This window comes from Eubalaena glacialis, chromosome X, assembly GCF_028564815.1.
Source record: "Eubalaena glacialis isolate mEubGla1 chromosome X, mEubGla1.1.hap2.+ XY, whole genome shotgun sequence".
Taxonomy (NCBI): domain Eukaryota; kingdom Metazoa; phylum Chordata; class Mammalia; order Artiodactyla; family Balaenidae; genus Eubalaena; species Eubalaena glacialis.
This window is the reverse complement of record NC_083736.1, coordinates 65,232,803-65,259,453: the sequence shown is the minus strand read 5'-3', so window position 1 is coordinate 65,259,453 and position 26,651 is coordinate 65,232,803. Positions and strand designations below refer to the sequence as shown.

General features: G+C 41.8%; 2 protein-coding genes across 3 annotated transcripts; both read right to left on the bottom strand.

Annotated features, from left to right (window-relative positions):
• Positions 1-2,331: 2,331 nt before the first annotated feature.
• ITGB1BP2 (integrin subunit beta 1 binding protein 2) lies at positions 2,332-5,920 on the bottom strand. The gene is made up of 11 exons (XM_061178890.1): positions 5,857-5,920; positions 5,553-5,602; positions 5,407-5,463; positions 5,184-5,329; positions 4,212-4,306; positions 4,047-4,105; positions 3,834-3,904; positions 3,615-3,714; positions 3,231-3,344; positions 2,920-2,982; positions 2,332-2,559 (listed from the first exon to the last, which is right to left on the bottom strand). Exons 1-11 carry the CDS (start codon positions 5,918-5,920, stop codon positions 2,332-2,334), a joined length of 1,047 nt encoding a protein of 348 aa, XP_061034873.1.
• Positions 5,921-6,559: 639 nt separating this feature from the next.
• NONO (non-POU domain containing octamer binding) lies at positions 6,560-20,175 on the bottom strand. 2 transcript variants are annotated; one of them, XM_061178493.1, is made up of 12 exons: positions 20,065-20,175; positions 19,327-19,383; positions 14,475-14,634; positions 13,148-13,341; positions 11,607-11,908; positions 10,623-10,718; positions 10,232-10,428; positions 9,802-9,886; positions 9,270-9,372; positions 8,648-8,687; positions 8,310-8,419; positions 6,560-7,574 (listed from the first exon to the last, which is right to left on the bottom strand). In XM_061178493.1, exons 3-12 carry the CDS (start codon positions 14,623-14,625, stop codon positions 7,440-7,442), a joined length of 1,413 nt encoding a protein of 470 aa, XP_061034476.1. In that variant the 5' UTR covers positions 14,626-14,634; positions 19,327-19,383; positions 20,065-20,175; the 3' UTR covers positions 6,560-7,439. The 2 variants fall into 2 exon arrangements, with proteins under 2 accessions (XP_061034476.1, XP_061034474.1); XM_061178491.1 differs by lacking the exon at positions 19,327-19,383.
• Positions 20,176-26,651: the final 6,476 nt, after the last annotated feature.

Sequence of the window (26,651 nt, the reverse complement as noted above, 5' to 3'; positions counted from 1 at the left end):
AGCATTTTAGGCTCTTGCCAATCTAGCGACACTTCACTTGACTTTTCTGTTCCCTCGCTTAAACATACCCTTCTGAGGGAATTCTCTGGTGGGCCAGTGGTTAGGGCTCTGTGCTTCCACTGCAGGGGGTATGGGTTCAATCCCTGGTCGGGGAACCAATACCCTCTGATATGTTAGCAGTGGTTACAAACAGCAAAAGGACTAAACTTGGAGAGAATCTGAAGAGGAGCATTTACTTCTTACTCCATATACTTCTGCATTGAGTCTTTTACAGTGACAATATGTATAGCTTTTGGAATTTATAATAAAACACAAAAAGTAAAATAGAACAACTTCCTACCCAAGCCTGGCTCTCCCTACTCTTCCATATCTATCCAAATTTCTCATTCTTCAAATTTCCATTCAAAATATATTTCTTAACCCTCACATTTATGGTTAATTGGTTTTCAACTAGGGTGCTAGGACAATTCAGTGGGGACAGAATAGTCTCTTCCACAAATGGTGCTGGGACAACTGGATATCCATATGCAAAAATGTAAAGTTGGACCCCTACCTCGTACCACATACAAAAACTAACTCGATGGATCAAAGACCTAAATGTAAGAGCTAAAACTATAAAACTCTCAGAAAACATAGGAGTAAATTTTCATGACCTTGGATTAGGCAATGGTTTCTAGGATATGACATCAAAAGCATAAGCAACCAAAGGAAAAGTGGATAAATTAGACTTCATAAAAATTAAAAACTTTTGTGTATCAAAGGACACCATCAAGGAAGTGTAAAGACAACACAGAGAATGGGAGAAAATATTTATAAATGATATATCTGACAAGAGACTTGTCTCCAGAATATATTTTTAAAATACAACTCAATAAAAAGACAAACAACCCTATTAACAAATGGGCAAAGGATCTGTATAGACATTTCTCCAAATAAGATACAAAAATGGCCAATAAGTACATGTAAAGATGCTCAGCATCATTAGCCATCAGGGAAAGTCAAAGTAAAACCACAATGAGATTCCACTTCACACCCACTAGGATGGCCATAATAAAAAAAGACAAGTAACAAGTGTTACTGAGGATGTGGAGAAATTGGAACCCTCATACACTGCTGGTGGGAATGTAAAATGGTGCAGCCTCTTTGGAAAACAGTCTGGCAGTTCCTCAAAAGGTTAAAAGTTACCATTTGACCCAGAAATTACATTCCAATTACACTTGGTATATATCCAAGAGAAATGAAAACATATGTCCACATAAAACTTGAACATGAATGCATGGGAGCATTATTATAGGAGCGTTATTCATAATAGCCAAAAAGTGGGAACAACCCAAATATACCTCAACTGATGAAGAGATAAACACAAGTGGTATATCCACACAGTGAAATATTATTTGGCCATTAAAAGGAATGAAGTACTGATACATGTTATAACATGGATGAACCTTGAAAACATTATCCTAAGTGAAAGAAGCCTGTCACAAACAACCACATATTGTATGATTCCATTCATATGAAATATCCAGCATAGGTAAATCCACAGAGGCAGAAAGTAGATAAGTGGTTGCCTAGGGCTATGAGTTTGGGGGGACACTGGGAGTGACTGCTAATGGGTAAAGAGTTTATTTTTGGAGTGATGAAAACATTGTAAAATTGATTGCGGTTGTACAACTCTGAGTACACTAAAAAAAAAAAACCTGAATTTTACACTTTGAACAGGCAAATTGTATGGGATGTGTATTGTATCTAATTAAAGCTGTAAAAAATGTGCTTCTTCCATGGAGCTTTCCCTTTCTACTACAGTCCACATTAACCACTCCATTCTCTCAACTCCTACAGCTTTTCAAAACTGTACTGCACAATTTAGCACTCAGTTAAACTACCTGATAATGTTTATTATTATCTCATGTAGAGCCTTGACTTGGCAGCCTGACTACAATTTTCCTGAGAGGAATGAATGAGTCTTCTGTTTCTCAGATACCTCTAAACCACCTAACATATAACTGGGCACATAGTAAGTACTCAGTAAATACTTGGTGGTTGTGAAGAATTGATTACATGTGCTTTTTTCACACATGTGTGTTGCACACACAGGGAAGTTGGAGGGAATGAATACAATCTTAGATAGTGAGGTGAGAGAACGACACTATGTGAAACTGCAGAATACAAGATTTATTTAAGGGAAAAAAACAGAATGGTTGGGACACTTTTGTTCTCCCCTCCTTCTGCCTCCTGCTGCTCAATGACACCACATGGCCAACCATATCCTGGTCTCTGAGATCCTAAGGGAGTCACTGAGGTCCTATCTAGGCACTTGACTGTCTGGTGTCACTATTCCCCCATCACTTCCTCCTCTTCCTCCTCCTCTGTCCAGCTCAGGTCATCATCTGAATCCTCAGATTCTTCCTCATCCATCTCTAACCCAACCCCTGCCTTAGCCTTCTCAGCCAGTGCATCGGGGTGCTCCAGCTGGGCCCAGGATCCTGGGTCAGCCTTGACCAGGGAGATTTCAACCCGAGATGGCATCAAGGAGACAGAGCTCTGCTCCACGTTTATGACCTGAGGAGGAGGGAAAGATAGAGGAACACAGAAGAGAAAATGAGGAAATCAAAGGGATTGGGGTCAGGGTAGGATGGTGATGAATGACAGGGAGAAAAATAAAAAATGCAAGGTGGGGAAAAATATAGGGAAGGAATAAGTAAGGGAGAGAGAGAAAGAGGAAAGAAAGGGGAGTTGGGGGGGAGAGGGAGAAAAAGAGGGAGGAAGAGGGAGAGAGAGAGAATATCAAAGCAAATGAAGAGAAAACCTCCACTTTCCCACTACAACTCCTTCCCTCAAGACACCCTCTATTCATTCCAGTCTGGCCCTTCATTTTACCCCATCTGCCTCCCCCTCCTGTGCCCCCTTATCTTCACTTACCCCCCAGAGCTTCATCTGTGCTTGGAACACACGGTTACCATCAAAGACAATGTGGACATGAAGCTGAGAGAAAAGAATTACAGGGGTAGTAACAATCCCAGAAGCTCAGAACAAGTCATTAAGACAGAGAAGCAGGCCAGTGGTGTAATCCCTACATCCACGGGTCAACCAGATAACCCTGACCTAACAGCTCTACCTTCCTCTCAGAGGACTATGGAGCCTACATGTTTACTGCCTACGACGACTCTGCCTGTAAGATTATAATATCACCCAATTCACTGGCTTCCCATCCAGCATCAGACGTTCCTCACCTCAGTTTGACTGGCCTTCACCCAGTTGAACGCAGGAAGTGGAATCTGACCGTATACAGTCACCACTACTAAGGAATCTGTCTGGTGCCAATCATGACGGCAAGACGCTGGCAGCTAAAAAGAAGATGTGAAAAGTGGGTGGTAAGAATGAACTCTTAACCCAAGGGGCATTCTCATGGTATATGTGGAGAGGAGACAGAGAGTCTCAGAAAGATTACCACCACCTCATATTGCAAAACCACTGGGCTGGTAAAGGATAAGGAGCAGAATCTTATTTGGTCCATGCAAAAGGGAGAAGATACAGAGTTTGGCCATGAGGTACAGGGAGAAGAAATTATTTTGGAATTGGGTTCTAATCAAGAGTTCAGGAAAGTCGGGACTTACCTGCTTCCCCCAGTCATGTCTACCAACTCTGCACCCTGGCTGTGCCAGGAATGCCCCAAAATCCAGGGTCTGGATACCACAACAACTCCAAGATTTCATCCTGAGGTAGGAATAGAATTCAACTGACTCTCCTCTCCCCTCCCCACAAGCCCCCACTTCCATCTTAAGGTCAACATTGGGAGAAACCTGTCTCACAGCCCACCCAGTCCCCTCCATCACCCCTCATGGAATCGAGGTGCTCCTGGGTGGTAGGTACATGGAGTAGCATCACTCTCCGGGCCTTGGTAAACCTAAGACAGATAAAGGAGAATCAGGAAAAGAATTGGGTCATTTTAAAATGTACCCTATGCAGCCTCATATCTATACCCAGTCATCCCTCAGGCGTGGCATCTCTCAACCACATGCTTGAGTCCTCCACAAACTCTCACTCACAGCATCACATCCTGGGTTCTGGCAGCTGGCACCAGTCTGGATCAGACTACTGTCAAGTCCTGGGCAAAGGAAACAGAGTCAGGAACCCTATTCATTTCCTCCACCCAACTGCCACTTTCACTAAATTCCTGCCTGTGAAGCCTGTCCTACTAAAGACCCACTTACCTGCTCCAGGTTCTTGGTCTAATTCCTTCTTTTCCAGTGCCATTCCCAGGGCTTGGGATATATTTAGCGGAAGCAGCTTTGGAGGCAACTCTGACCTAGGGAGTATGGGTGGGGTGATTTAGTCCTGACCCACTAACCGTGATCAACAGCGCCAACCTTCCCACCAGTGGTAATGGAATCGAAGAAGTCTGGTGAAAGTGGGGCAGGGTTAGAGAAGATGGGTAGCAACCCCATTGCCAATTTTCTTCTCTGTGGACATGCCAAATCCTTGAACCCTGGGGAATTCCCCAGGGCTCCTCTTGCCCATCTACTCAGTTGCTCTAAATCCAACCATATTTCTCTGCAGAACTGCATCATTCCCTCTTCTTCTTCATCTAATTAATTGTAGACCTAATATGACTTTCTTCTGTTGCTCATACTATTTCCACAAAATTATCTTATTCTCCTCTGCAGTCTCCTGGCTGCCAATACTACTACATCCTTTTCTTGATGCAAAACTTATTTTAAAGCTCTTTTCCAAAAAGAAAAAAAAAGTCATTCTCAACAATCCCCCTTGTATTGTAACTAAGTATGTATTCATGAGAGGCTATCTACTCTATTGATTCAAAATACCTATCCCGGGACTCCCCTGGCGGTCCAGTGGTTGACTGTGCTTCCACTGCAGGGGCACGGGTTCAATCCCTGGTCAGGGAACTAAGATCCCACATGCCAGACAGAGCGGCCAAAAAAACCCCCAAAAAAACAAAACAAAAAAACCTCACAGAATACCTATCCCATCACCCCGTACCACTTTAGCACAAAGGACATTATTTCCGGACACAAATTTCCCCCAAGGCACCGAAGATACACCAAGCCCTGACCCTTGGGTCTCCTCACATCTCTAGTCACTAGTCCCAAACCTCAATGACCCATTAATCACTCCTAGTAAGCTCCATGAATGTAGGAAAAACCCAGGGACCTCCTCCTCTTTACTTGGGCCTCTCCCGGCGCAAAGTCTCTGCTGACTTTGGAATCGTATTCGGAGGTTTTTGCTCCTGAAGTGAACTGCTTGTGGCAGGGCCCTCAGGTTGAGGGGTCTCAGGGAGCTTCTCAGCACAGTGTGGTCCCACAGTACAGCCCTAGTACAGATAAGGAGAGAGGATTAGGGATAGAATCCTTCTATTAGGGGCAGAATCCCAGGAAGTAAAGAATTTACCTTGATGTTTAAGAACTCAGAGAAATCTACAGTTCGCTTCCGGCAGCAGGACCAACCCTGATAACAAGAGATCCAGCTCAGCTTAGATTCCTGGCTATATTTCTTTTGCGAAATGCTCTTGCTATCCCCCCTTGCCTATTCCTCACCTTAAGTGCATCATGGAAGATTGGGACCCCAGGGTGATGGCAACAGGAATCTGTGGATACCGGTAGAAGGATCAAGGAAGGAAAGATACTATACCAAACATCACTTCCTACCTTTTTTTCCAGGTTTATATGCTTACAGTCTTTCTGTATGAAGTAAAAAAAATCAGTAAAGACTGAAAATCACTCAGACCAATTAAACTATGGCAGTACACTAAATTTTTTTCTTTCTTCCTTTAACAGACTGCCCACAGCTGACAACTCCCCCAGCACTCACAGAGCTCCTGGCAAGGTCAGGATTACTCACCAGGAAGGTTGGTTTGGGGGTCAAAGTGCTGCCCACAGCCTTTGTTATGGCAGAGTAGAGACATGGAGGCGTTGGTAGAATTACTGAAAGGGTGTTTCAAGGAGTCTGGCTGCCGAGTGGGGAACACCTCTTAGTCAGGAGGCTTTTAGCTGCCTGGAAGGGCCAGCTGTTTCTATCTTTAGTTCAGGAGGCGTACACCTCCTAACATGGGCAAGGGAACTTCAATTGGTCTTCCCAGCCAATAGGAAAGAGCTCAGGAACATTTTAGCTCTGAGGCTCAAGAAAAAAGGATCAAGCAGAGTAGGGCTTGGAACTTGGGTGAGGTCAGCTAACCACTGCTGAGACGGTTTTAGATTTACCATGCCAATTCCAAGCCTCTGACATACCAGCAGCTGCGCAGAAATGAATACCAATTTTGAGCCCCCTCCCAGCTTGGTGAACGTACCCCAATTCCTCCAGCCCGTTTTCTCCCTCTTTCAGAGCAGCAGCTTTCCTCCCATCCTCATTACTTCTGTGTACCACCAATAGCCCCGGATCTTTGTCAACCACTTCAGTCATAGCATGCATCCAACCTCCCCATGTTTGCCTAGATGGATGATTAATACTTTAAGCAAAAGTTCATAAAGGATTATTCTTATAGCCTTGTGCTCATCTGAGACAGAACTCCCCTCCCTCCCTGCCCCTTCAAAAACAGCACAGAAAATTAAAAGGCTTAAAATGTATTTTAATAAGTTGATGTTGCATTACTTCATTTCTCAGAAAAACTCCAAAGGTATCAGGGACAAATCAATCATGGTACACCAATAAAAAATGCACAGCATAACTACCTAAGATAGGCAAAGCTAAGAGCTACTGTCTGACCTTCAGCATACAGCAACCCTATTCTCAAGATTGTACTAGGCCTATCAAGAAAAGCTGTGAACAGCAATATCATAGACACAAAAGGGCCATTTCTGGGTTGTCCTTACCCAAGAAAAAGATGGAGGCAAGTTTAACACAAGAGTTTTTTTAAAGATACACTAAATGAAAATCTCTAAGAGAAAATGTCTTCCTTAGGACACGAAGGGGTAATATATGGGATATAACAGAACCGCATGTATGTTGTCTGTGACCTCTGTGGACATCTGCCTGAATTCCCACCTGGGAGTGAATGGAGCAATGGGGCCAAGGTCATTGGGGGATGTTTAGTTTTTGTGGTATATGTGGCAGTGTCTCTGGGATGGGGGGGTGTAAGGACAAGAAAGCAAATAGAACAGGGTGGACAAAGAGTGGAATGATTAAGATTAATGGCCCTAACTGGATCCATTTTGTCATGGCTCCCCGCCCCTCAGGCTCTCAACAATCACATGAGACTTTAGGAATGCACCACACAGAACTGGTTAGTTAAAGGATATACCACACAGAACTGATTTGTTAAATATCGCCCCTCCCTTACCCTCTGCCTCCAGCATACTCCCTAGAGTACTACAGGCAGGGAAGACCTAACTATTGGGAGGAATCCCTAACACTTTTCCAGGGTAGAATTCGGCTAGTCCAAAAAGGGTCCTTTTAAGGGTTTTGGGAAACTAGACACTGCAATTTTATTAGTATCGGCGACGTTTGTTTGGAGCAAATTCAGCTCCAGGAGCTGCACGGTTGAATGCAGGAGGGGTTCCACCAATTGCCCCAATTCCTTCCATTGTAGCAGCTTGGCCAAAGCGTTCAGTTGTTGGTGGGGTCTTAAAGAGAAAGAGAGCAATGTTATAACAGAACCTATGCCCTAGCTTCCCACCCATCTGTAGTCCCTCCCCCGGAGGCCACTTCCACCCAACTATTCAAGGCTCCTGATGGTAGGGTTGACTAAGCCTGTTTAGAACTCTAGTGGCTATCCCTAAAAGGAAAGTAGCCTGAAATACAGTCCTACCCAACCATCCTACCTTTAACTTTTTATCCGTATTTCTACATGCTAAGCAATATTACATACTAAATTCCTAGGCTGGATAAGTGCTAGCCAAGTCCTTTTTCCTGAACCAGGTATATGGACGAGGGCAGGCCATCACTCTTCAGCAACCTTAAGCCTAACTAATTTAAACATTTTGACAGTAGGACTAAAACCACCTCAGGATTGTATGAGCCATAAAGCTTTTGGACTCACATCTATTTTATGTGATAATGCCTACCCTTTGTTGCCTTCCCTCCAAAGAGGAACCTGTTCACCCAGCGTAGCAACTAAACAGTCAATCAAGACTACCCAGTCAGACAGTTATTTGCTTAACTCCTGGGTAAAATATAGTTTGAGACTGGGTTTGCACAAGACTCCAAACAAAGATCTTGAGGTAATATTTTATGGATAACAGTGATCCTAAAAACTGTTATCTGTAGCAAAATTGTGGCAGGCCCAGGGACCACGAAGGCAAAGTCCTTCCTCATCCTACTACCATTTAGAGTTACTATAAGGCCCTGCAGTTTATTACCAATCCCAAGGTTCCATCTGGCATCATAGTGGCAGGTCCTGGAGGAGCTGGGGTACCAGCTGGCACAGGAGCAGGGGGCATAGCGCCTCTGTTGTTTATGCCCATAGCACCTAAAGCAGAGCAGTGTGATCAGTATAGGAGACAGAGATTGTCAGTCTTTTTCTATGCCAAAGGAAATAATTCAAGATCTCTGGGCTAAGACATGTTACCCTCCCACCAAAATGATGCTCCCAGAAATGTCAAGCCTCTTAAATTTGGACTAGGTAGGAGAAGCTACCTAGTTTACCAGAGAAGAGACAAAAAAGGAAATCAGAGCCCTTAACCCCTTAAGTCCTTACCTCCCATAGCCATCTGGCCCATCCGTATCTCCTGCTCTCTCTGAAAAACAGAAAACACTCAAGACAGTCCACGACAGCACTGCATTCATTCTACCACAATCCATTGAGGCCCACATACTAAGGGAAGTAGACAGTGATAACACATCCTAAGTGCCCTGAAACCAAGCTGAGGAAGAACATCAACAACAGCTCCTTGAACTCATTACAGTTGTACAATGAATTCAAGATTAGAGCTACTAGGACACAAGTCAGAGTTTCCTATTAGGAACAGAAGGAAAGATGAAAGAAAAGGAGAGACATAGCTGATTTCTTCTAGGGCTCCAACCTGTACAACTGCCAAGGACGTCAGAAGACCAGTCAAGGCTGCTACAGGACTGGGTCTATCTGATCCTCCAGTCACTGAGTTTAAACAGCATACACTGGCCCCCCAGCTTTTCATCCTAAATTGCCTGTGAGGCAAGAAGAGCTCCTCTTCAAACCTTACCTTTCCTTCCTATGAATGCTTCTTTCTATAAGGAGTGTCATAGAATGGAAAAATTGGTCATAGCCTAGTGTGTTTTAATAGTCCTAGTGGACAATTCATGATGAGTTTTTCATATCATGGGCACATGGGAGATAATACCGCATCAGGGAATGTTCCCTTGAATCCTTCCTGCTGTCGTCGCATCATTTCTTCTTGTTGCCGCCGCATCTCTTCCTCACGGCGCCTGCGCTCCTCTTCCTGCCTACAGAGATGTCACCAAGATATTTAAGCAGAGGCATTCCAAAACTCGAACAGATTATCTTAATAGGGGACTCAGCCAAGGAGATCAAGAGCCTACTGAAAACTATCATAGCTCTCCAGGAAACTCACTGTTAAATGTGCCCAGCCCTAAAACAACCCAGATGTGTCCTTCAGGGAAAAAAGTTCTTTCCCAAAGAAGCCAGTCTCATAAGACCAGCACTCAGCTGCTTTCCTCTTTAGCGCAGTCCCAGGAATTCCTAGAACCATGGGTACCTGAAACATCTCCCATCTAAAGGGAGAACTTGAGAAGCAGCCAGGAAATATTTGCCAACATATTTACAAATGCATGAGGTAGCATGGTGGTAGGAAACAGGAGAGAGACATTACATTTTAAAGTTGTCAGAGAAAAAGGGTTGGAGAAAAGAGTTACCTGAGCTCCAGCTGCTTTCGTTTTTGCACTTCTTGGTTGTGCAGCTCTTCCATCCTCCTAAGTTCTTCTTGACGCCTCATCAAATCTATGAAAACAACAGACTGATTGAGAGTATTCTTCATGCTCCTCATATAGGCCCAGTAATTTTCCATAAAGATAGATCCAGAAAGCAAAGGGGATATTTAATCCCCAAGTGGCCATCCGAGGTATCCAGATTCCAAAAATGAAGTCAAACCTATTATTTCCTTCTCCACAGAATCCAGTATCCTCTGCCACATCTCCAAGCTCATCTGCCTACCAAGATCAACAAAATATTTCAGAGAATAAAAGTTGAAGTTTAGGCCTTTCTCTACTGATTGATACAAAGAAACTCCTGAAAATAGTTACTTTGTCCTTCTTCTAGTTTTAAGACTTACAGGCCCATACTCACCCTGCCTCATTAGCATGACCTGGTGCTCATGGCGAGCAGCCTCCATCTCCATCTCCAGCTTCTCACGAGCTTCCTTAATGTTTCGGTCCACTTGGTCCTGCTGCTGCTTCTCCATCTCAATAAGTGCCTTCCAGCGCATGGCATACTCATACTCAAAGGAGCCAGGCTGTGCAAATCTGGGTGGCTGCTCTCGCTCCCTATACACAAGGTTCCTGGGTTACTAAAACTTTTGCCCAAGATTTTCCCAACGAACACTACATTCCTCCCGAGGGCCAAGACAATGGCTGCCAGTGAACACATACAGCGAAGATGTGCCTCTTTTACACATCTCTTTACAAGCTTCCTTAAGAACAGGCAAACATCTAACAGGGAATCTGTCAGGACCACATACTTGTGAAATTGCTGGTTCTTTATAACCAGCTTCTCTGGGAGTCCCTCTTCATCATCTAACTGGTCCATGGGCTCCACAGTCACAGGTCGAGGAAATCTGGGAGAGAGACGCTCAGTGTTAATCAAATTATACCAGCACAGTGAACTAGTTAGGGGTCAGGACTGGACAGTTAAACATACTTCTGAAGGGGCTTTTATACCCAGTCCTAAGTAACCACGCCCTTTTAATGGCATTATGTGGAATCTGGGGTTGACAGGATAGTCAGGTTTCAGATCTCTGAATACAGTCTTTAAGTAGGTAGAGGACTTAAGTGCAGCCTTTATTTTTTTTTTTTTTAATTTCATTTATTTTTTTGGCTGCATTGGGTCTTTGTTGCTGCACATAGGCTTTCTCTAGTTGCGGTGAGCAGGGACTACTCTTCGTGGCGGTGCGGGGGATTCTCATCACGGTGGCTTCTCTTGTTGCAGAGCACCGGCTCTAGGCACGCGGGCTTCAGTTGTGGTGTGTGGGCTCAGTATTGTGGTGCATGCGCTTAGTTGCTCCGCGGCACGTGGGATCTTCCCGGACCAGGGATCAAACCCATGTCCCCTGCATTGCCAGGCAGATTCTTAACCACTGGGCCACCAGGGACGTTCCAAGTGCAGCCTTTATATATGGTATCTACAGAACTCAAGGTAACGACTTGGGGTAAATATTAAGAGAGATGCTGCATGCACAAAACAACTTTTTAGAGTTCTAAAACTTCACCATAAGGGGAGATTTAACACTGATTAAATGACAACCTACTGAAAGACTGCAAACGTTTATTTTTTAATCCTCATACCATTTCCATTAATTTAAGAGTACACTGAAAACTCTACTAGAGCTAAATTATATCAAAAGTCTTTAAATGAACATAGGAACATGGTTCTTAGAGGCTAACTCCCCAGACCACAGAAGGAAGTAGCATTTAAGGTATGTTTCTGAAAATGACCCCTCACTCACGTGGTTAGCAGGAAGGAGCCTTCACTGCATCTGTCCAGAGCTTTCCGAGCAGCTGGCTTCCCTGAGAATTCAACAATGCCTTTTCCTGAGGGCCTTCCTCGATCATCCACAATGACTACAGCCCTCTCCACCTGGCCGAACACAGAAAAGGCTTCCTCCAGCAGTTCATTGGACACATACTGAGGAAGGTTTCGGACTGTAAGGGATGCACTATGGCAGGCAAAGCGCACACGCAGCTGCTTTCCACGGAGCGGCATGTTGTCCAGTTCCACTTTGGCAATCTCTGCTAGGGTTCGTGTTTCCTAGGAAGCAGAGGAAAGTCAGAATAACTCAGTTGGACAAAGACCACCTACACAGCCATCAAGAGCCTCAAGTAGAATAGCTCAATGTCTCCAAAAAAACCCAAAAAACCCTTGGCAACAAGCATACAAAGAAACGTGGATAGAACTGGAAGAATGGAGCCAGGTGTTTCAGATAACTCTTTGGTTAGCCTAATTGCTCTGATGGCCTTGCAATATATCAACTGGAAATTCTAGAGTTAATACCACTTACATGGTCACTGGTATCATAGGCTATTCTCTGAAGTGTTAACAGATCATCTGGACAAGAATGACCATCATAAAGCCTACCCTTACAATACAGCAGCCAGAATTATTTTAATTTTTGCTAGCTACATACAAGTTTAACCAGAATCACTATGCCCTACAAGAGGCCTCTTTAGAACCACAGACCTTGATGAGACCCTCCACATTACTGAAGAGGAAGCTGAGCCCTAGAAAAAATGACTTGCCTATATAGTTAGTGGTAGATCTGGAATGAAGACTAGTTCTGACCGTAACATCCAGTGATCTTGCTAGCACATTATGTTCCTCATTTATGGAGATAGATTATGCCCAGAAACGTTTCCCCCATGCACTTAAACACATTTCCTAAATCAAATCAGATTTTTAAAAAAGATCTACACTTAAATTTTTAAAAAAAATAAATACAAATAAAACTGCTCCCTCAAGGTTTTGACAAATCTTAAGTGAGGTAACATATGTGTAAGGGCTTTGGAGATAAATTATATAAACCTTGATCATTACTAAAATAAAAAGCTTTTTTCATTTTTTTGGAAAAAAATCTAATTTATTAAAACATTTGTGGGGGGCAGTAAATAGGAGAAGGGTAGAGATAAAACAAAATTAACTATGAGTTGATAGTTACTGAAGCTGGGTAACGAGTACGTGCAGGTTTATTATACTATTCTCTCCACTTCTATATGTTTGAAATTTACAAATTAAAACAAAAAAAGTTCCGAAGGGCATACTTTAGCCCCAGAGTCCTAGGCAAATAAACCTATGTTGTCCTTGAAACAAAAAAAAAAAACCTATGAGGAAAAATTAAAATAAAATATGCATTTTTGTCCTGTTCTACCAACTGTAACTATAAGCTTTTAATATCATCTGAGAATTATTTCTACTGCCTAACTTTCCATATCCATCATTCCCCAGCTTCCCCACCTTTTAGAGCACATGCTCTAAAAGCCCACAGTTGCTCACCAAGCGGATAAAGCCAAAGCCCTTGTCCTTATGAATGAAGACTTCTCCTGCCTTCCCATATTTCTCAAATAGTTTCCTCATTTCCTCCTCAGTGATGTCAGGAGGAAGATTGCCCACAAAGAGCCGGCTACGCTGGGTGAAGGTCTTCTCTCCTGGTTTCCTAAAATTCTTCAGGTCAATAGTCAAGCCTTCATCTGAGAGAAGACACACAGTCACATTCTCAAAGAGTTACAACTGCTGCTAGATGGGCAATATAATTGCTGTAGCGAAGTCAAACACCATTTCCCAATGGAATCTATCCACTAACCACTTATCAGTAAATTGCACCTTAGAATGTGAAAGCAGTAGGCAGAGATCTGGGGAGACTTCTCAACAACTCTACTATGGGCCAGGAGCCACCCTGGACTAACTCAGAGACAGAAAGAGAAAACTCAGCAAGTCAAGGAGCCCTAGGTCAGAAGGGATCAGATTTTTACATTTAAAACATAATTGCTCCATTTCCCAATCCCTCACTGATCTTCATAACCTTAACAGTTCCCATTCTTTCAGGCTTGGGGTAATGGAATGAAAAGAATGAGTTAGGGAAGAGTATTCTTTGTAGGAATCTCTGGAAATAAAGAGGGTTGAGGTTGGTTGTAGTCTTAGAGGCACACAACAGGTGCTCAAAATTTGCTGAATGGATGGGAACATACCTTTAAAGACCTTTTACTCTGATTAAAAATGGGGTGGCACAGGGACTTCCCTGGTGGCGCAGTGTATAGGACTCCGGACTCCCAATGCAGCAGGCTCGGGTTCGATCCCTGGTCAGGGAACTAGATCCCACGTGCATGCCGAGGCTGGGAGTTCGCATGCCACAACTGGGAAGCTTGCCTGCCGCAACTAAGACCCGGTGCAACCAAATAAATAAATAAATATTTTTTTTAAATGGGGTGGCACAGGCCCCAAGATAAAAGTATAATACTTAATACCAGACTTCTTCTCCATTAAGTCTTAAAGACCTTTTCTATATTTTCTCTATGTACTAGTCATCTGATGATTACCTCTAAGAACCAAGCTCTGAGGTAAAATATGCAGCCATCTGTTTAGCAATAGAATGTGCCAATGCAGCAAAGCAACCTGTACTCAACTGCTATCCCACATGCCTGCTCCTTATTTCAGAGAATCAGCCTTTTTCTATCCTAAGTATTAAGAGATAAATAGGGAAAAGAACAACAAAGGTGTGCTACAAAGGCCCATTACTTTATAATCCCAAGAGTCTAATCTAAAAATCAAGAAACTATTCCCAAGAAGGGACCTATTTCTACCCCATTACCTAGCATGTACTCACTTTGGCTGCTGGCTTGCTGCCCATTTGCAGGTATTGGTGGAGGTGGTGGCTGCTGCTGTTGCTGCTGGTGGTGCTGCTGATGGTGATGCTGATGATGTTTCCTTGGAGTGTGGTTTTGTTTCTCCAAGTTAAAAGTTTTATTGCTCTGCATTTTTGCACCCTAAAAAGAAACGGTAGAAGGTCAAATACATTCAGTGCTAAGAACACAATCAGCCACCTTCCTGATGACTTGTATGTCATTAATCACCTTTGGTATTATTTTTAACAAGTATGGCAAAGGAGTACAATTCAAAAATCTAAAAACCACCAGCACTAGCAGTTATGTTGTACATAGAAACTAGACAAGTACTAGATAAGAACAGCTTGCACTAGAATGACTTGAGGAAACTTCCAGTTCAATAACTATATGCATTAATAGGAAACTACTTTCCCAAAAGAATCTACTCCCTAAAAATTGGCCTTATCATAATATTAAAGCACACTTTAAAACACAATGACTGAAACAGATTCTAGTTATGAAAAGGACTAATAATAAGTCTTGTTCTTCTCTGGTACCTTGCAGTCCTAGCCTACAGTAGATACTGTGGAATGAACAGCAGGAAAAGTATGGGCTGTGGAGTTAGATATACTTAGATTTGAAGCATGGTCCTAATACTTACTTACTAGCCATGTACTACTTAGTAAATTACTTCTGCACCAGTTTCTTAAGCTGTTATAAAGGGAATAATAAAAATACCTACCTCTCAAAGTAGCTATAAAGATTAACGAGTATGTGAAAACACTAGTTCTGTACTGGCATATAGGAAACACTTGGTAAATACTGCTATTAATCACAATGGAAAGATAAATGACTACCAAAGCAATAAAAGCAGCATATACAAAAATATACAATCATAAAATCTTAAATTCTGTCATTTAAAAATCAACATAAAGGAGTTCCCTGGTGGCCTAGTGGTTAGGATTCTGGGCTTTCACTACTGTGGCCTGAGTTAAATCCCTGGCTGGAGAACTGAGATCCCATAAGCCACACGGTGTGGCCAAAAAAAAAAAAAAAAAAAAAATCAGCATAAGATTAAATGAAAACTCCTGGTATAATCCAGACTGAATACAAAAGTTGATGGTTTTAAAATGGAAATTTCCTAATGGATCAGGTTAACAAAGTGAGGACCATCTTCCTCATCCAAAGGCAGTTCTCCAGTAAATTAATGGGCAAAATCAATCCTGAATCTTTTCCCCTCAACACAGGACCCTCCAGTCAGATTTAACTGAAGGAAAGATGCAGAAAAGGACCCCTTCCCTGAATACTCTATTATTAACATCATGATTCCTTTAAAATAAATTATATTCCTCAGACGAAAAAAATGTGACAAAGGCTTAATAACTGTTGATTCTGGATTATGGGTATATAAGAATACTTCTACGTGTATAAAAACTTTCTAATACATTTTATATCATATCCCACCAAAACTGAAAACATCAATGCAATTAAGTTCTGTATCCAAAAGTTGTTTCATAAGACAATAGGTAACAAGAGCTATCAAGATGTCCCTATTCTTTTAACTCAGGAATTCTACTTCCAGTAATTTATCCTAAGAATATCATTTTAAAATTAAAAACTACATCCACAAAATACTCACTGTAATGGGCTTTCTGGTAACAAAAATGATAAAAATGACTTAGGTACCCAAAATTAGGGGCAGTGTTTTTAATAAATTGTGGTACATCTATACAATGGAATGTTACACGGCATTAAAAATTATAAAGACCATGTAAACATGAAAAATGTTTGATGCTTTAAGAGGGGAAGTGTTTTTTTAAATGCATGAATGTAGATAAGAAACAGAAGGTGGGCAAAAATGAAATCTGTCCTGCTTGTAGGTTGATAATTTTTTTACTAATTTTTTAAACTAATTCATTCAACAAATATTCACTGAATGCTTACTATTTGCTAGGCACTATTCTAGGTGCTTGGGATGCCTCAATGAACAAAGCAGATTCTTGCCTTCAGCAGTGATAACCTTCCAGTGAGAGAAAACAATATACATAAGAATTAAATTACACAGTACTTAAAAAGAGGTTAAGTGTAGGGGAAAATAAAGAAAAGGGGGCAGAGGGGGGAAAAATGGACAGGGAGTGGAAGGGGGAAGATTGCAATTTTAAATAGACCTGTGAGGTTAGTCTCACTAGAAACCTGACATTCAAGCCAAGACTTGAATTCTCTCATTTATATCATTTCATCAATCTTTTGTTTCTCACTAATAAGGTACAAAATACATCTTTAACATAGAAAATGTAGAAACAAAAATAAAGAAAACCCCAAAGACCCACCACTAAAAAAGTCACTGTTGACATTTTGGTATACCCTTTCAGTCACTGATTTATACATTTGTATATATTCTAAATGGTATATTCCATGTCACTAAATCTTCTACATTTACTGTCAGCGGACAAAGTATTCAGCTGTCAACCAAGCCCCTATTGTGTTGGGACACTTGGGCTGTTTCTAACTTTTCACCATTATAAACAATGCTCACAGCTAAATCTTGGGGCACCTCCATGACTAAATATTCCTCCCACAATGTCCATTTTTGCTTATTTACCTTCAAAACATACATTGTCATTTCAAAACTGCAATCATAAATGCATTGTTGTATATTCACCCTTTCCCCATTTCTATAGTGTCAACTTATACTTTTTAATGGCTACATAAAGTCCAATTGGATGTACACTAATTTACTAAACTACTCCCTATGAGACATTTAGGCTGTTTTCAGCTTTTTCCTATTACAATGCTGAAATAAATACCTTCTTGCTTATAGCTTTCTGTTTATTTCCTTAGGATAAATTCTTAAAAATAGAATAATTAAATGCCTTTGTGACTCTTGCCACATAGTTTAACGACTTTAAACACCATGAATAAGTGTACCAGTTTCACAGCAAATGGGATACCTTAAAAAATGTTTTTAAAAACAAGATATAAAAGTAGGAAATTAAAACACACAAAATTTAAAGTCTACCCCAGCTACAGGTGAGGATAGGTAAGTGGGCATTAGAATCAGATCTTTTCCTATTTGAGTCCCATGAATCAAACACCTCCCTTCCCCTGACCCCAAAGTGGCCTACAGCAGAAACTTGAATTATCCACAGCCATCTCTCCAACTAGTTCTTCTTACCTCTGGCTAGAATCCAAGGAGCCTCTTTTTTTTTCCTCTAGCCTTTAATTTAAGAGTCCGTGGCCCCAGCCTCAATACCCTGCATCCCATTCAGGAACCCACAATGTATATGTTAACAGAAATCCTTATAGACATCCACTCAAAACTGAAATATTAAAAACTCTATATTTACATCCTAACCACACCTCATCACTCCATTTCAAAAAAGGCCATTTTACAACTTAGTAGAAATGATCTCCTTGAGCACTGGGATGTCCTAAACCATTTAGAATTACTTCAAGGGCGGTTATTTTTGGTTCTAGAAAGTGTAGCCTGGTAGTTAAGATGATAATACCAGATATTTATTGACCACTATATGTCAGGCACTGTGCTAAGTCCGTATTATCTCATTTAATGTGCATAACTATCATTCTTCTGAATAAGAAAACTGATGCACATCCAAGGTCACACAAAAATGTGATGGAGCATGGAGTAGAACTCAGGTCTGTTGAACTCTAAAGCTCATACTAATCCCTATGCTACAAACTGTGTAATCAAGCTCACCTTGATTTTAGAGTTCAGAATCCAAAAAACTTACTAAAATGTCACTTAACCTCTGAGCCTCAGTTTTCTCACCTGTAACACCTATCTCACAGGGCTGGTTATTTTGACTAAATGAGGTCACTAACACAGCAGTCACTTGTTCCTGCTGGCAACCACTACCCCTATTTCTACATATGGTGGGTGCTCCAGTTAGACAAATGTCATCAATTACATTCTTCCCCTGCTCTTCTGCATTCTAGCAAAAATTATTTTTACAACCAAACTGCCTACCTTTGTGTTGAATAAATGTCTCCATAATGCCAATCTTTATAATCTTTCCCTTCAGTTTTTTATTTCCCAAGCAGGCATTCAACGGTGAACACTAAATATTGTATCAATCACCTAAAACAGTGCCCACAAAGTAGCAAGTACTCAGTAAAGTATTATCCCTATAGTGTACTTCTGATGATGACCACCAATATAATTCGGAAGTATGTGCAGGTATCTTGATAATAAATTCACTGCCCCCTAACCACTGGCCCTCTGAGAAAAGAACAAAGCATAAAGATCAGCAGTAAGGATTTCTGTCTACTTATCTGCCCTTAAGTCTAACCCTGATGGACTTTCTTGAGAGAAAACACATATTTATGTTAGAAAAACTGGTGCTATTTGCAACACAACTGCACAAATGTTGTTCAGGTACAGGACCAAACACTACATCACATATATCTGAAATCTAAATAAATGTCCCCTTAATTTTCAGGAAAAGGATCAACTTTTTAAGTGGAAACTGGGGGGGTAAACCTAGTAAAAATCTACCAGACGGAGATGGCTGCCTGGATGTGGACCAGCCTGAAAGCTGTAGGAGGCACTGGCATGGTAAGGTCCTTTCCTAAGAGTCTCTTAGGACCTTTAGTAATAAGGAAGTCCGACAAAGAAGCAATGTAAATGCAACCAGTACCCTCCCATTAGAGTTGCCAGATGTATCAAATAAAAACACACTACAGTTAAATTTGAATTTCATTTGTTAAAAAATGAATGATTTTTAGTATAAGTCCCATGCAACGTATACTAAAAAATAATCTGTTGCCTACGTGAAATTCAAATCTAACGGGGTGTCCTGTATTTCATCTGGCAACTCTACCCCCTACACCTACCTCAACTTCCACTGAAGATAGCAAAGTGCCTCCCAGTCCTCTCTAACCTCGACTTCTCTGTTAAGAACACAAAGAAAAGCATCAACTTACGACAATAATTTTTCCAAATGTAAAATACCCGATACAAAATCCATAACATTCATTTTCATTTTAAAAAGTGATGTCATAGATGGGTCGAGTAGCTAGGCAACAAGACCAAAAAAAAAAAAAAGCCTCCAGGAACCTGCCTAGGAAAGCGGCGAGGTCTGGACTAGCAGATGAACTTCCCAGCTAAGAGTTTCGCCAAAAAAACATCGCTGGGAGGGGGGGCGCTTTCTCCTCCGGAATTAACGGCCTCAAGAGGTCGAGAGGAGGAGCACCCGACAAAGCGCCTCCTCCTGCAGCCCGCGACTTCAGGGCTCTCGGATAATAGACCCCACACCCTCAGGCCCAGGGCGGCTCAAGGACCGGGTAACTTACTGACAGGGCTCAGATTCCAAGATGTGTCGCACAAAGAAAAGAGGCGGGAAGGGAAACGGGAACCAGGTTAAAGCCGAAGGCGAGGCGAGGGGAGAGCGATGGGCCCCCGCGGGTGGGCTGAGGAGGCCGTGTGGCGGCGCGGACAAGGCCTCAAGAGGCCTCGGAACGAACGGCCCAACTCCCTCCAAACCCAGCCTCGCTCTCGCCTCTACCTTCACCGATTGTCGCGAAAAATCCTACTCCCCTCTCGAACAAGAACTAAGTCGTCCCCAAACTCACCCTCTACCGACTGTTCTCTCCTCAGAGTAAAGGCGACGCTACACGGCCTCTACCGTCCCGAGAAAAGAGCGCGCGACCGCCGGAAACCAGACGACGGAGCTCGGTGGCTCCCAAGGGCTACAAAGTGGCGTTCTCTATTGGTTATCTGACTTGCCAATCAACGTTTATCTCCAGAGGCGGAATCGGTTTTCCACGATTTCTTCGATCTTATTGGCTACCGAATGCGAAAGACTTGAGTTCGTGTGAACGACAGATGGGGACAAAGAGCGAGGCTTTGTACCGAGTGCGCATGCCCAAGTTGCGTCCGCTAGAGGCGGAAAAGGAAGGGGGGAGGGGGATAAAGGGTTGGAAGGAGAGACATCAACGGACTGACTGAAAGACCGAAAGACCAAGTGATGGGAGGGGGAAAGGAGAGGAGAAAAAAGGGAGAGAGAGGAAAGTGGAAAGAGAGTGAAACAGAAGGGGAGAAAATGTGCGCGTAGGCGTGCTCTGAGAATTCCTGCACTGCGCCTGTACAAGCAGCCAGAGTAACAATGTCATTGTATTCAGTGTAGTAGATCTAGAGTTTTCCTACTGAAAAAATGCCCCGCCATGTTTCTTTTTTCACACTTCCTCATTAGGGCTTGCACTCTGACACTCCTTACTTAATCTGATTTTCTAGTTGCTTCTCCTGCTGCCAGGTTTACTCCTAAAGCCCAGCTGAAATAGTCATCACTATGGCTATGGTTATAGAAAGGGATGGGGGATGGGGGATCGATACTGTAGTCTCTGTGTGATTACAAAGAATTGTAACCAGTACCCTCATTTCCATGGTAACCAGGGAACCCAGCAGTCCAGACATCACTATTCCCATGATTTACAGAGAGACTCAACAGGTGTCATCATTGCCATGGATACATTGTAGGCCTCCAGATCAGACTGATTCTATATTCCAAAGGATGCCAATTAGGTAATCACCTTCATTTTTCAGTAACGCCTAACTAGCCCTGTGGTTAATCAAGGGCTACAACACTCAAGTGATAGGTGTTTGTAGTTAATTCCCACTAATTAACTAATTCACACTCAAGGTTTCAGGGTGTTCCGACTGGCGCCACCTTATGTGGGGACACAGTGATCTAGAGCCTGTCTAGAACCTTCTGCAATGACAGAAATGTTCTATATCTGCTCTGTTCAATACAGTAGCTACCGGCCATATGTGGCCATTGAGGTCTTGAAATGTGACGAGTGCAAGTGAGGAACTGAATTGTTAATTCCATTTCATTTTAATTAGCTAAAATTTAAGTAGTCACATATGGCTAGTGGCTACCATATTGGACATATCTAGACCAATGGAATTGTTATTTTTGAGAATAAATAACACCTCTATTATGAAAAAGAATTCCTCTATTCTGAAAGAGGCATTTTTTCTTGCTTACAGAAAAAAAAATCAAACAATACCCAAGAGTAAAAAGAGAAAAGTCTCTCCCTCTATTCATCCCAGTGATTACAATTATGACATTATTGCATTTCTATTTTCTATGTTTGTACTGTCCTGGTCAAAGGGAAAACTTCATACCTTTTTATACATGTAGGATTAAGCTATACATACTTTTCTGAGCCATGACTTTCTCACTTAAAATACTTTAGCTATCTTTCCATATAGATGCATAAAGATCTATGAGGACTTTTCATATCAAATATTTTATAGACTCCAGCATGATGGTTTCTAGTATCTGTTAAGTGAAAAAATACATAGTTACAAAAAAGCTACTATGGGACCTCCCTGGTGGCGCAGTGGTTAAGAATCTGCCTGCCAATGCAGGGGACACGGGTTTGTGCCCTGGTCCGGGAAGATCCCACATGCCACGGAGCAACTAAGCCCGTGTGCCACAACTACTGAGCCTTTGCTCTAGAGTCCGCAAGCCACAACTACTGAGCCTGCGTGCCACAACTACTGAGCCTGCGTGCCACAACTACTGAAGCCCACACGCCACAACTACTGAAGCCTGCATGCATAGAGCCCATGCTCGGCAACAAGAGAAGCCACTGCAATGAGAAGCCTGTGCACCGCAACGAAGAGTAGACCCCGCTCGCCGCAACTGGAGAAAGCCCACGTGCAGCAACGGAGACCCAACGCAGCCATAAATAAATAAATAAATAAATAAATAAATAAATAAAGCAAGCAAGCTACTATGGATTCAATACCATTTTAATGAACTTTTTTAAAAAATAAATTTATTTATTTATTTTTGGCTGTGTTGGGTCTGTTGCTGCGCGTGGGCTTTCTCTAGTCGCGGCGAACAGGGGCTACTCTTCGTTGTAGTGAGCGGGCTTCTCATTGTGGTGGCTTCTCTTGTTGCGGAGCACAGGCTCTAGGCACACAGGATTCAGTAGTTGCAGCACACAGGCTCAGTAGTTGTGGCTTGTGGGCTCTAGAGTGCAGGCTCAGTAATTGTGGCGCAAGGGCTTAGTTGCTCCGTGGCATGTGGGATCTTCCCGGACCAGGGCTCGAACCCGTGTCCCCTGCATTGGCAGGCAGATTCTTAACCACTGCACCACCAGGGAAGTCCCAACTCCCAGGTACCTACCCAAGAGAACTGAAAACGTGTTCACATAAAAGCTGGTAAAAGTGAATGTTTATAGCAGCGTTATTCATAATAGCCAAAAGGTACATCAACTGATGAATGGTTAAGCAAATACGGTATATCCATACAATGGGATATTATTCAGTCATAAAAAAGTAATGAAGTTCTGATACATGCTACAACATGGATGAATCTCGAAAACATGCTAAGTGGAAAAAGCCAGTCACAAAAGACCACATATTATATGATTCTATTTATATGAAATGTTCAGAATAGGGGAATCTATGGAGAAAAGAAGTAGAACAGTGCTTGCATAAGGCTTTGGGAGATGGAGAGATGGGGGAAGATAGCTAAAGGGTACAAGGTTTCTTTTTAAAATGATGAAAATGTAAAATCGACTGTGGTCATTAATGGTTGCACATATCCGTGAATATACTAAAATCCATTAAGTTGTATACTTTAAATGGGCAAATTGTATAGTATATGAATTCTATCTCAATAAAGCTCTTATAAAAAAAAAGAAAGTATAAGTGGGACCTAAAGAAGTAATAATAACCTAAGTTGATTTCCCAAGGGACAGCACCATAGCAGAAAGTCCTGTAGAGATCCTGGAACCCATATAGACCCTAGGGTGTGTGTCTCATAAAGTCAGTTGCCCTCCTGTGGAGTAAATTAGGATATGTTGCCTCCCAAGTTGGGAGAGATGTTTGGACAGGAGAGAGTGAATGTTAAAGAGTGGCGTGTAGTCAGAATCACACTAAATCAGACTGCCACCATTGGACTTGCTGATAAGGAGGAATAGGCACGCTTTTACTACATTTCACTCATTCTTCTTCGTTTTTTTAAAATTTTCAAATAATATTGTGTTTTAAAAATTTCTTAGCAATACAAAAAGAATTTTGCTCTCAATAGAATATTCGTTTGATAATTTTCACTGAAGCAGTGTTATTGACTCTGCTTAATTTTTTTATTGAAGTATAGTTGATTTACAATGTTGTGTTGATTTCTGCTGTGCAGCAAAGTGATGCAGTTATACATATATACACACTCTTTTTTATATTCTTTTTAAAATTATTTTTATTTATTTTTGGCTGCGTTGGGTCTTGGTTGCTGTGCGCGGGCTTTCTCTAGTTGCAGTGAGCGGGGGCTACTCTTCGTTGCGGTGCGCGGGCTTCTCATTGTGGTGGCTTTTCTTGTTGTGGAGCATGGGCTCTAGGCACGCGGGCTTCAGTAATTGCAGCACACGGGCTCAGTTGTTGTGGCACGCAGGCCCTAGAGCACGTGGGCTTCAGTAGTTGTGGCTTGCGGGCTTAGTTGCTCCGAGGCATGTGGGATCTTCCCAGACCAGGGATGGAACCCATGTCCCCAGCACTAGCAGGTGGATTCTTAACCACTGTGCCACCAGGGAAGTCCCTATATTATTTTCCATGATGGTTTATCACAAGATATTGAATACAGTTCCCTGTGCTATACAGTAAGTAGGGCCTTCTTGTTTATCTATTCTATATGTAATAGTTTGCATCCACTAACCCCAAACTCCCACTCCTTCCCTCCCCCAACCCCCTCCCCCTTGGCAACCACAAGTCTGTTCTTTATGTCTGTGAGTCTGTTTCTGTTTCATAGATAGGTTCGTTTGCATCATATTTTAGATTCCACATATAAGTGATATAATGTGGTATTTGTCTCTTTCTGACTTACTTCACTTAGTATTATCATCTCTAGGTCCACCCATGTTGCTGCAAATGGCATTATTTCATTCTTTTTTATGGCTGAGTAGTATTCTTCTTTTTAAAGATAAAGATGAAGATTCCTTATCTTTGCCTGCCTGCCTTTGCTCCCCTCTTGCTTCACTCTTACCTCTCTCCTTATATTATAGAAATATTACTACAATTTGAGTTCATTGAGGCTTTTATTCCCCTCTCGCTCCCTTATTCATTCGTCCACCAATTCATCCAACAAACATATCAGGGACTATGCTAGATGCTGGAGGTAGAGATGAGTAAGAACTGGTCCCTATTGTTGAGGAGCTCACAGTCTAGCATTTCCCCAAAGTCTCTCTAAATGCATATTTCCTTTTCTTCATTCCATGGTACTTTAGAATGGTATAAGACATTAAATAATAATCCATATGTTCCCAGAGTTGGTTCTAAAGAGTGAACTTCACTCTAATCAAATGGCTGCCAAATAGTATCTCCAACTGTTTGATCAAGTTACATGTAGCCTTGCCTGTCATAAAAAAATAATAAAAGTTTGACACCCAGCAGTAGTTAGTTAAGTAAAGCATGGCACATGCAAATGATGGAATAATATACAGCCATTACAATTATGTTGTAGAACATATTGTACAAGATAATTCCAATTTTGTAAAAAAAAAAAAGTATGCAAAAAGAAAACAAAGGACTGGAAGGATATACATCAAAAAGAGTAGTGGTTATCTCCAGGTATGATGGATAGGATAAAAGTGATCATTGCTTTCTTCTTCAGACCTTCTATGCTTTCCAAAAATTTTACAGTGAACATTTATATTTTTGTAATCAGAAAAGTATATATATAATTAAAATGAAAGAACTCTCATGAAGACAGGGACTGAGTTTTTACCTGTCTTATAGTGTTTACAGAGCTTTAGGAGTGCTTTATAAATGGTGAATAACAAGTAACAGAATTGAGTACTATGCCATAAATGTAACAAGGCTGAAAATGAGTGTTGAATTGCAGGCCACACTCTTACTCAACACCTTCCCTGTCGTCCCCCATCAGCCCATTTATGTTAGAGCTTTTCATCTGTGGCTGATACATACTCAAACCTATCAACTATGGGCACTCTTGGCTTACTAAAAGAGAAAAAGTAGATATTTATTTTAAGGACATGAAGCTTCCAGGGTGTGAAGTCCCAAACCTTTCATAAGTCAGCTCTATTTCTCTTATAATAATAACAAGTATCTATTAAACACCTGCTATATGTCAGGCAAGTGCACACCTCACTTAATCTTAGTAGCATTGCTATGCGGTATCATTATCCCCAGTATTTCTTTCCAGTCTTTTTCTAAGTATACATGTATATAGAATTTCTCTACAAAGTTGGTATCATATTTTAACTCCTGTAAAAAAATGTAACATTATATCTGGAGTGTTTTCATGTCTCATTTGCTTTTTTAATAGACTTTATTTTTTAGAGTAGTTTTAGGTTTGCAGCAAAATAGTAATTTGTAGTAATGGTTGTTAATTACTACATCCAGTGTATGAATATAACCAAAATTGATTTGACCAATTTTCTATTGTACATTTAGATGGTTTTCTTATCTCTGTTTTAAAGATGAGAAAAATAAGACCTGGTGACTTGACAAGAGACAAATCCAAAGTCAACTGGTTAAAAAGCAGGCAGAGTTGAGATTAGAATTCTGGTCTGTCTCCAGAACTCATACACATTGCCTCTGAATACACCATCAGCCCCCTTTAGATTGTCTCCCCTCAATTTGAAACCAGGCATTCTCCACAACGAGAGCAGTCAAGGATCCAAGCATGTGTTGAGAAGGGCAGGCAATACAAAAGAACGACGTGACCCAACTGAGATGGAACAAATTGAAAATGCAAAAGGAGGTACAGGGACACAGAAATAAGCAGAAGGTGTGAGATGGATACACAGTATACTGGTTAAGATAAAGAGAAAGCTGCGTTTGGGAAACCTAAAGGGGAAAACTCTTGCTTTTATCTCTGTATATAGGAGAGAGCAAAGATAACCTCAAGGCCATGGGGGGAGCCAGGAAGGACAAGGTTTCTGAGAAAGTGAATGAGACAAGGGAGGATAAAACTCCGGAGGACTACAAGGCTAGGAGAGGCTTAGTGTGGGAAGGAAGAAAGGCCCAGGGCAAAGAGGCAGGCCAGAGCAGGCACTGGACACCAAACCTAAAAATGTGATGGGACTCCCTTCCAGCCTGAGCCTCTTCTAGTATCTCAGATACTAAATACTCTCCAGCACTTAGGGGTCGGAGGGGTAAAGTGGAGAGAGCGGGGATTGTAAAGTGC

Excerpts from the sequence above, each read along its gene's own strand:
- ITGB1BP2 (XM_061178890.1), bottom strand. The coding sequence starts at position 5,920 with ATGTCTCTACTCTGCCATAACAAAGGCTGTGGGCAGCACTTTGACCCC. Across the intron at positions 5,330-5,406 it reads CTGAGTTCTTAAACATCAAG|GGCTGTACTGTGGGACCACA; the intron begins GTAAATTCTTTA and ends TATCTGTACTAG. Across the intron at positions 3,345-3,614 it reads GACATGACTGGGGGAAGCAG|CTGCCAGCGTCTTGCCGTCA; the intron begins GTAAGTCCCGAC and ends TCTTCTTTTTAG.
- NONO (XM_061178493.1), bottom strand. The coding sequence starts at position 14,625 with ATGCAGAGCAATAAAACTTTTAACTTGGAGAAACAAAACCACACTCCA. Across the intron at positions 11,909-13,147 it reads GCTTTGGCTTTATCCGCTTG|GAAACACGAACCCTAGCAGA; the intron begins GTGAGCAACTGT and ends TCTGCTTCCTAG. Across the intron at positions 8,688-9,269 it reads AGGGAACATTCCCTGATGCG|AGAGAGCAGGAGATACGGAT; the intron begins GTATTATCTCCC and ends TCTGTTTTTCAG.